Source organism: Apostichopus japonicus, chromosome 22 (genome assembly GCF_037975245.1).
Source record: "Apostichopus japonicus isolate 1M-3 chromosome 22, ASM3797524v1, whole genome shotgun sequence".
Classification (NCBI taxonomy): Eukaryota; Metazoa; Echinodermata; class Holothuroidea; order Aspidochirotida; family Stichopodidae; genus Apostichopus; species Apostichopus japonicus.
Window position 1 is genome coordinate 774526 of NC_092582.1, and position 9880 is coordinate 784405.

Genomic DNA, 9880 nt, shown 5'->3' on the forward strand with positions numbered 1-9880 from the left:
TATCCCTCCAAGTTCCACTAGTATTGATGCCTGGTCATTATCCGTCACACTACGCGGGTGACCCTCCGAAACTCGTTACTCAGGGACATTACCATTTCCATAGAAAATGTTCAAAACTTGTTGGGTTAGTGCCTGGATAGGTTGTAGAACCTGCGTTACTAATGACGTCATAGGGCTTAAGATGAGAGATCAAAAGTACTATAACAAAAAACAGCATTTCTCGTTACTCAGGGACATTAACATTTCCATAGAAAATGTGCTATGGCAATAGACTAAACCAACCAATATATCATCCTCTCTACGGGCGTGACGACATAACTAATTTGGGTGTGTTGGGGTATGTGTGTGAACAAAAAAGGTGTGTCACGAACTTCTAAACAATATCTTTCTGATTGACTTCAAATTTGGTGGGTGTGGACATGGGCATTGGATGATCCGCCTCTGTGACTTATGACGTCATTGCGTTAAATGTCATGGGTCAAATAACCAAAAACATCATTTTAGCCATTACGTGTGTACGAAAATGCACACACCTATGTAATATATCAGACTCAGCAAGATTGCAACGAATTTATTCATACAGAAAACGTGTTTCGTAAACTGCTCATTAACTTTAAATCCGATGAACTTCAAACTTGTTGGGTGAGTGCCTCGATAGGTTGTAGAACATGCGTTACTAACGCCGTCATAGGGCTTAAGATGAGAGTTCAAAAGTAGTATAACAAAAAACAGCATTTTGGCCCACACCTATACCAAAGTAACAATATGGACAAACCTATCTTACTACAGTACATTACTCGATTTTAAACGCCAAAGGTCATGTGATCAAAGGATGTCAAATGTTTAGTTTGGTTAAATGTGTGCGAAAACGTGCTTTGGAACTACTCCTTAAACATGGAGTCTATGGGAGTCAAACTAGAGATGTAGTATCCCCATTGAAATATTACGTTCAGGGTCAAAGTTCAAATAACCCAAAACAGCAGTTTGGCAATTACGCGAATACTGCAATGAGCAGGCAACCGAACTGAACAAATCAATGTAGGATATTTACATTGCATTAGCTAATGTAAACACCAAATGTCACATAGTTAGTGGAGGCCGATGAAAGTCAAGTCATCAAAGGTGGCCAAATTGTTTTTTACATTCAGAAGTGCCAGAAATTGCCCGAAAATGACCGGTATATTAGATTTCGGTGGTTGGTTTTCATTGCTAAAATTATACGGACTCCTAGCTAATTTGCCCCATATTCAGAACATGATAATAATCTCATTAAATTCTGTTGAAATTTTTCGAGAAGCTATGTTTGTTTCCAAGAAATACACATTTGAAGTTTTGATAAATCTAGGAAACTCATTAAATATGTGCAAACTATGATTATGACCTTAACAAGTGAACCCCTAATTACAAACCTATATATCATTTGAATAATGTGATGTTCCTCTTTTCAAAGAGGACAATACAATTTTTCTCAAAATCGCCTTAGGCTGTGTTCAGTGTCCTTGAAGGAAGGTGGTTAAAACAAAGGGATAACATAAAATTAGGCAGTCATTCCATCTACACCATGAATGTGCATAATTAGCTAATTTGTATGCATTAAACTAGAATTGGAAAAATACCTATAAAGTGGACAATTTTTTGATGGATTTTGATGGGAGTTGAAGCTATTTTCATTATTTCTAATGCCAATTATAGTGATTAGGACAACATTGTTCATAGGTGTCCGTATATCTTCAACAAAATTGCTTCAAATTTAACTTTGTTGAAGGATAACTTGTTCTTTTGACTATTGTGCACGTGCCAAAATAGCATATATATCTGAAAGTGACATACATACGAGAATTAATGACTATTTGAATTAGATGTTTTAATAAATGTTAAAGCATACTGTTCATATACCCACATTTATGATGGATGAAATCTGCAACTCGATGGATTGCCTACTTTCCGTTTCTTTGGAAGAAAATTCTTAGTGCCTTGATATGGACGCTATATGTTGGTTAAAATGAATATACTGGTTGAATTAAGCAATCACACGTAATACACCTGAAGCTAAACAGAGACGGATTGAGGCAATCCCTCATTACTTGGGAGGAGGTAGTGGATGAGTTCAATCACAAATATAACACGGTAGTTCAATTCCTACCTCGTGAGCAGCTGACTGGTAAGCCTGACCATAGCCCGTTTTGTTCACATGTACGTTCTTGATCTCCAGCCACGTTTGTGTAACCAGCATTACACTGGTAAGTCGCAACAGTACCCACTGTTCTTGTTTCTGAATCATAAGTGACCTGTCCATTGGCGGGTGTATTTAAAATGCCACAATGCACTTCTGTACTGCGTTCGCAAACTGGTGGATTTCCAGACCATTGTTTATGGCTTAGACAAGTCCTAGTTGCATTGCCCACCAAACTGTAACTATGGTTACAGGTATATGTGGCAATCGCATCTATGGTTCTTGTCATAGGATCTACAGAACTGCTGCCATTTAAAATAGGCGGGATGCTAGGACATTCTATGTGGAAAAGAAAAAGATGTTAATGTCATGTTTCAGGTATAAACTTCAATATGTTGGTTAAGAATCTTAACGTAGATGAATCACGTGTGTTAAATTAAATGTATATACACATTTCATTACTATATGAATAGTGGTTTTCTTGAATTTTTCTTTTGTCCAGAAAGAAATATTTAGGTGTTTCTCCGCTAAGGAGATCTCCAGTTCATTTTGTCCATAGCTTTTTACCGAACTTTACGCACGCCGTAGCCCTTACGGTTACATCTCTATGTTCCGACGTCTCTATGTTCCGACGTCTCTATGTTCCGACGTCTTTATGTTCCGATGTCTCTATGTTCCGACAATTTTTTTTGGACTCTTAAATTTTTTTGACCAAAATTTTTTCGGACCCATTTTTTTCGGAGCCAATTTTTTTCGGACCCAATTTTTTTGCGGACCCAATATTTTTTTGGTCCTCATTTTTTCGGACCCAAATTTTCGGACCCATTTTTTCGGACCCAATTTGTTGTTACCCCATGTATTTTTGGAGACTCATTATTTTTGGACCCCCATTTTTCGGACCATGGGGTGGGGACTGACGTTGGTGTTAGGGGTCGCAGGTCCCGGTGGTCCACTTTTAGGGCCTGACTGTCCTTTGCTCCTAATTAGGGGTCAGGAAAAAATTGTTCAGAAATCATGTTGGTCTAAAATTTTGGTCCAAAAAATTTTGGGTCCGAAAAATTTTGGTCCAAAATAATTGGGGTCCCAAATAACATTGTTCAGAAAAAAATGGGTCCGAAAACATGTTGGTAAAAAATTTGGATGCAAAAAATTGGGTCCGAAAATGTTGGTCCAAGAAAATGGGGTCCGAAAAAAAATTGGGTCACAAAAATATGGGTCCGAAAAAAATGTGGTCCAAAAAATTGTCGGAACATAGAGACTTCGGAACATAGAGACGTCGGAATATGGAGACGTCGGAACATAGGGATGTCACCGCCCTTACAGACGCTACTATCTTAATGGGTGACATAGGGCATTGCCTCCTATTGATTCATTTCTTTTCCACCTCAAGTCTCTCCTTGGTATCTAGCGAAAAGGTATATTGGAATGATAACCGCCAACGATGATTTCAATGTAAACGGCAATGCCCTCCCAAAAAGTGAACATACAAAGGCATTTTAGGTTTACGCAAAATAGTAATTAAGATATTATATTAACATTGAAACTTATCTAGCAAAATCATTAAATATATAGTTAGTTAGTCATTGCTTTTGTCGGTTACATGTAAAGAAAAGGAACTAGTGCATAGTTCATTATTGTATGGTAAGATTTCAAGTTTATATTTGTGACTTGAGAATATAAATTATATTCTTACAGTGTCTCAGAATGTTGTTAGCATGTCGATCAAGGTCGCTTAGTGAGCACGCGAAGGAATGCTGTTGCCTGCAGTGTTTCCACTATACTAAATGCCACTCGCAGTTCCACTGTAAGGCGTCGCTACATATCGAACAATGCCAACTGACTTGTTTTGACTGATCCATTGGTATTGACTAATGCTCCGGAAATCATTAGTGAATCTTAAAATCGGCTCTCGGATAAGAAGTTCTTACTTACTTTTCTTGAGGCAGCTTGCACCACAGCGGCCATCACATTCACACTCCCTGTTCTGTTTCCTACAGGTTCCATCTGATCTGCATGGTCTTTCACAAGGCCGTCCTGCGGCGACTTCATCACGTACGTTACATTCTTGCGCTATTGAACGAGAAGATGAATCTTATTTTGACGTATCCCCCAATTCCACAAAATACGTTTTAACCACTGAAATTTATAATCTAGTGATAATTTCGAACAAATTGATGGAAACACTTTAGATTTTATCAAATCCCCTAACCTATGATGATTGACAAGGGCTCAACAATATTTCCGTAGGGAGGGAAGGTGGGGGGGGGGGCTAAAGATGTTATGACGTCCTCGTGTAGTAGTCTAATGGGAGGGTAGGAGTTTTGTTAAGATATAAAGTGGTGATATATTTTTCAACGTTTGTAAGAATGTGAAATGAGCACTTTCACCTTTCTTCATGGGGAGCGGTCAGTCCAAGCGGGTATTGAGAAATTTGATTGATTTGGTGCTTAGATCAAAACTGATCCAATATTAAGTAATTTATAAAATAAAAATCAACTGATCAGGTTGTACTGTACAGTATTTTTTGGAGTGCGTTTGTAATATTCTATCAGTCGGTAGGGTGGGCATGAATCACCATTTTATACTCTCTGTTACCCCCCCCCCCCCTTCCCATTTTATACGCGTACACACACACACGCCCTAGAATTATAAGTGATTTCACCCCTGCATGATGATCGATTATAGATCATTTTTTGTAGGGACTTAATTCCGATCCACATTGTGTTCAACACTCATGACGTCACAATTCTTCAATTTTTTATTAACATTCGGGCATACTTTCGTTGAGTAGCAACATAAATAGTTGTATATGAGCGCAATTATTACATCACTTTACAAAATGAAATCAACTAAGACCAAGTCCATTTTTACCTCACCATTTCTTTCGAATGATACCTCACAATTTATACCTCACCATTTCTTTCTAATGATACCTCACCATTGATACCTTACCATTTATACCTCACCATTTATACCTCACCATTTATACCTCACCATTTCTTTCTAATGATACCTCACCATTGATACCTTACCATTGATACCTCACCATTTATACCTCACCGTTTCTTTCTAATGATACCTCACCATTGATACCTCACCATTTATACCTCACCATTTCTTTCTAATGATACCTCACCATTGATACCTTACCATTGATACCTCACCATTTATACCTCACCATTTCTTTCTGTAATGTTTACCTCACAGGTTCATTCTAATGATACCTCACCATTTATACCTCACCATTTCTTTCTTATGATACCTCACTATTTATACCTCACCAGTTCTTTCTAATGATACCTAACCATTGATACCTTACCATTTATACCTCACCATATCTTTCTAATGATACCTCACCATTTATACCTCACCATTTCTTTCTATAATACTTCACTATTTATGCCTCACCATTTCTTTCTTATGATACCTCACCATTGACAACTTACCATTTATACCTCACCATATCTTTATAATGATACCTCACCATTTATACCTCACCATTTCTTTCTATAATACCTCACTATTTATGCCTCACCATTTCTTTCTTCTGCCTGGGTTAATAATGTGCATATTTAAGTATTGTCACAACATGATATAAGTTTTACTTTGGCTAGGTGTTGAACTGGAATCACCTGCCGTTTATGTCCAGCTATGAGTATAAACAAGACACAGGCCCAACTATGCAAACACACACAGATTGGCTTACATATTTAAAATCCACTGATATCTTTGCAATGCCTATAAATGGAAACGTTTCAAATTAGGTGGGTATGGTTAAAGATAATTGTATTAAATATATATCTTACCATTTGTTTCTTGGATATTCCCAAGGATGACCACAAGTAATAGCAGTTGTAGCGTCCACTTTACAATCATTGTAGCCAACATGTACCTGGTCAGCACGGCGTTCACGAAATGTATTATTCAATGCAGTGGAATTCTGTGCATAGAGTGTCAACTTAAGGGATTGTCTTTTGAAGAAAAACAGAACAACCAGAGTGATTTCCTTTGAACAAGTTTTACTAATGTTTCCGAGATATCCTGACGTCATTGGGTGTTGGTTTCCTTATCACTGCTGCACCTGGGATGACCTGTTTGCCCCGATCAAGAGTTTATTTCACAATGTTATTATTGTGTGATTTTAAAAGGTACTTGATATATCAATCGTCGTTAGTTTTAAAGTTCGTTACAAGAGGAAAAACCAGAGCCATAGAGCGAACAGCGGAACAGAGGGAAGACTTAAATTGCCCATACTTTATTAATTGGTCAAATCTACATTTGCTGTGTCTACGTTAGGAACCTGGGCAGAACTTCGGTGTTCTGGCAAATACCTTAGGCTGGTTCTCCAATCTCTTCTCTGCGCATACAAAATCTTCAACGTTTGAGCATAACGAGCTGGCTTCATGAACGCGATGTGGCATGTGCTGTATGTTGGGTGCAAACGTGGGTCATACGAATAAGAGGGACGGTGCTATTAGTGTCATTGGAGAACTTCAAAGCATTCTGGGGACTAAGCAAGTTACATTCTACTATTATAAACAGAACTATGCACCAATCAAAACTAGTTGATACAAACCTTAGCCGTATGAATACAACACCATGCAGACATTCTACTATTATAAACAGAACTATGTACCAATCGAACCTAGTTGGTACAAACCTTAGCCGTATGAATACAACAGCATGCCGACATTCTACTATTATAAACAGAACTATGTACCAATCGAAACTAGTTGGTACAAACCTTAGCCGTATGAATACAACAGCATGCAGAAATTCTACTATTATAAACAGAACTATGTACCAATCAAAACTAGTTGATGCAAACCTTAGTCGTATGGATACAACAGCATGAGGATATTTTTTGGTGTGAGGACGCGTACAAGGCCTTAACCATCAGTACAACCTCTTGCATTAGTAGCTAAACCAGGTTTTCAAAATGCCCTGACTGCACACCATATGGCCTACATGTCAATAAAGGTGAGCACATGTCCATGTGTACGAGAAACGTCAACTATGCTAGAATACAAATGGACTTATCCTATGTATTGTGGGGAAGATAATCGATTAAGAGCATTAGAATATTGTCATACTCCCCAACGTGTTTAATGCAGCAAATATGTTATATCATTACGCAGGTACGAAGGAACATTCCTTTGATTAATATCATATTTCCGATACTAAAGTAAATGGTAAACCTACCGTACCTACACTTAAATTTCACTTGACAAGAAATTAACTGGCTATGGTAATCACGTCTTTGTACTCTCAGAGGAAAACAAGGATCTTAACCCCACTCAATGGATTGGACGTTAAGGAAAATCTACAGTACTTCAAACGAAGTGGGTGTATGACGTACTTCCGGAGTTATGACCTCATATATGATGGTCATATGCAAAGTTTGGAATGGAAACTTCAACTCCTTCTATTTTAATTTGTAGTAGAAAGAATTCGAAAACTGAGATCGGTAGCAGAGTGAAAGTAAGATGTTCGTAAGAAAATATACCACAATAAATCAGTGGTCTATAATATATTAAGCGCTTTACGAGACTCATTTCAGAACAAAAATTTGATCGACATCAGTACATTTTTGTTTGTAAGTATTAATTGTAGCTGAATATTGATATTTCCAGTACACTAACACTATATCTAGTTCATAACAGTAACTATGTTGGCATGAAACTTTAAATCGCCATTTCTTAACTTCAAGAGAGAATGAAACTATATTTGTGTTATTTCAATACACCAACATCGAATAAACAACATGGAACGTGATATTTCACTTAATCGTATTACTTTATTTTATCACTGTGTGTATTACAATATGTGTCACGTTTTTTTTTATTTGTAAATTGAGTAGAATATTAAATCCCAAGCAATTACAAGAAAGGTCACCCACTGCATCCCCATCCCCCTTTAATTATTTAAGTGTCTTTCCTTGCTACAAATCACACTTTCCCTTCGCCATTCATGTTTGCATAAGCTAAGTATCTTTCATGGAATTATGGAATTTAACCTACACATGCAGAGATCACTTTCGTCAAGTAAACATTGAAGTATTTGGCTTTGAGGAAATACGTTTTCCTCATTAAAACGACCCAAGCCGTTATCAATACGAAAACTATTCCAAATAACACCACAAAAAGGTTGAATTTCAGTAATCAAGAGATTGAAAAACAGTCAGCTTAGATGTCAGACGAGTGTTGAAGTAATTGGATATTATTTTTTATACATCGCTTAACTTTAGAAAATACAGAAGGTACTTCCCCAAGCTTCCACCGGCAGTAATAAATCTCAAGTATCTGATAATACACTTCCTGTTATAGAAATCCGTAATACTGGGTAACATCTACCAATACGGGTGTCCCTGGCATAGCTAAACATCATGTTATAACGTCACATAAGTACTATACATGACATCAATAAATATAACATAAGAAAGATAGTGATTGTACAATTACGTACAGAATCATCTCTGCAAAATGAAGACACTCAGATCCGAAATATAAGAAAAATGACAGAAAACATTGGCTGTCATTCTATCTTAAATATTGATGGGAGGGGGAGGGGGGGGGGGGCTATGCTCCCTTCTGTTGTCAGTCGGAAGGGCTCAGTCGTATGTTGTATTCTGCCGATTAAGAAAAGAACGAGTCACGAGTGAACCATTCCCCTCCCTCCGTTTTTAAACTGATAATATTTTTGACTAGACTTACTTGTCGCAATACATGACAATCCACAGACGCCATCACACAGACAGGGTCTGCCGCGTGAACAGTCGTCAGCGGTCATGTCTTCATACATGTTCGATGGAGTGCCGTAACCTGTGCTGCGAGTCTATTGCATTCTTCAAAAATGTTTAATTATCGTTAGAATTGACAGAATTAACTAATAGCTTTAGGTGCAAGCATAGAGCTAAACATTTGAAAGATGTGAAAATCTTTCATTGGTGCTTTAAGCAACAGCCTGGGGATTGGGAAGCAAAAACGCGAAATCAATACGTTTGACCTATAACCACGCACAAGAGAAGGATTCATGAAGCGTAGGTTAAATGAGATTTATTACACGGCGATCTTTACGCCTTTGTACTATACTTACCTAGGAAATTACTCTGAGTTGTGTTGTGACCTTGAGTCACTTCGATCATGGCAAGAAATATTCATACATTTTTTTCTTTCGTCTAAGGTCTAATTCTTAAGTAACCGAATTTGTTTCAGGTATAGTGGCTTGCGCAAAGTGGTAAGGGGTTCATGTGTCTCCCCCCACCCACGCCCCACCTCGATCGTCAGTCGGAATGTTAACTTTCAGTCTGGAGAATATGCTAGCCACTCCAATGGATATAAAACCCCTTTCTGTTAGCAATTATTAGCACAACCTTGAGAATTACCTTCACCGACCCCCTGAAAACCCCCTCCTCTATAATATTCTTGATTAGCACCTTGCTCTGTCATCAAGGTCGATGCCCTTACCACAAGAAACATCATTAGTCGCGTTCCACTCTTTGGTTTCTAGACACTCCAGATGGGCGTTACCAATTAGTACGTATCCAGAAGAGCAAGAGAAAGACGCAGTTGAACCAACTCTTCTGCTTACAGGGTCGTATATAACATAACTTTCTCCGAAAGTTTTCCGTTAGGCATGGAAGGGGGTTCAGAGCTTTTAAATAACAGTAAATACTTAACCGTTCATAGAAAACGATTATTAATGTTT

General features: G+C 37.8%; 1 protein-coding gene across 18 annotated transcripts in view; it reads right to left on the reverse strand.

The window, feature by feature from the left end:
• The window catches only part of LOC139964060 (sushi, von Willebrand factor type A, EGF and pentraxin domain-containing protein 1-like), a 495975-nt gene that overhangs the window by 248150 nt on the left and 237945 nt on the right, over positions 1-9880 (reverse strand). The window contains exons 1-3 of one of the 18 annotated variants that reach the window (XM_071965400.1): positions 5980-6223; positions 4106-4243; positions 2144-2512 (exon numbers count right to left, since the gene is read on the reverse strand). The exons of the other annotated variants lie outside the window; for them this stretch is intronic. Coding sequence (XP_071821501.1) covers positions 2144-2512; positions 4106-4243; positions 5980-6061 — 589 coding nt within the window. The 5' untranslated portion in view covers positions 6062-6223. Of the gene's footprint in view, positions 1-2143; positions 2513-4105; positions 4244-5979; positions 6224-9880 lie in introns of those variants that run through there. 18 annotated transcript variants of the gene reach the window in all.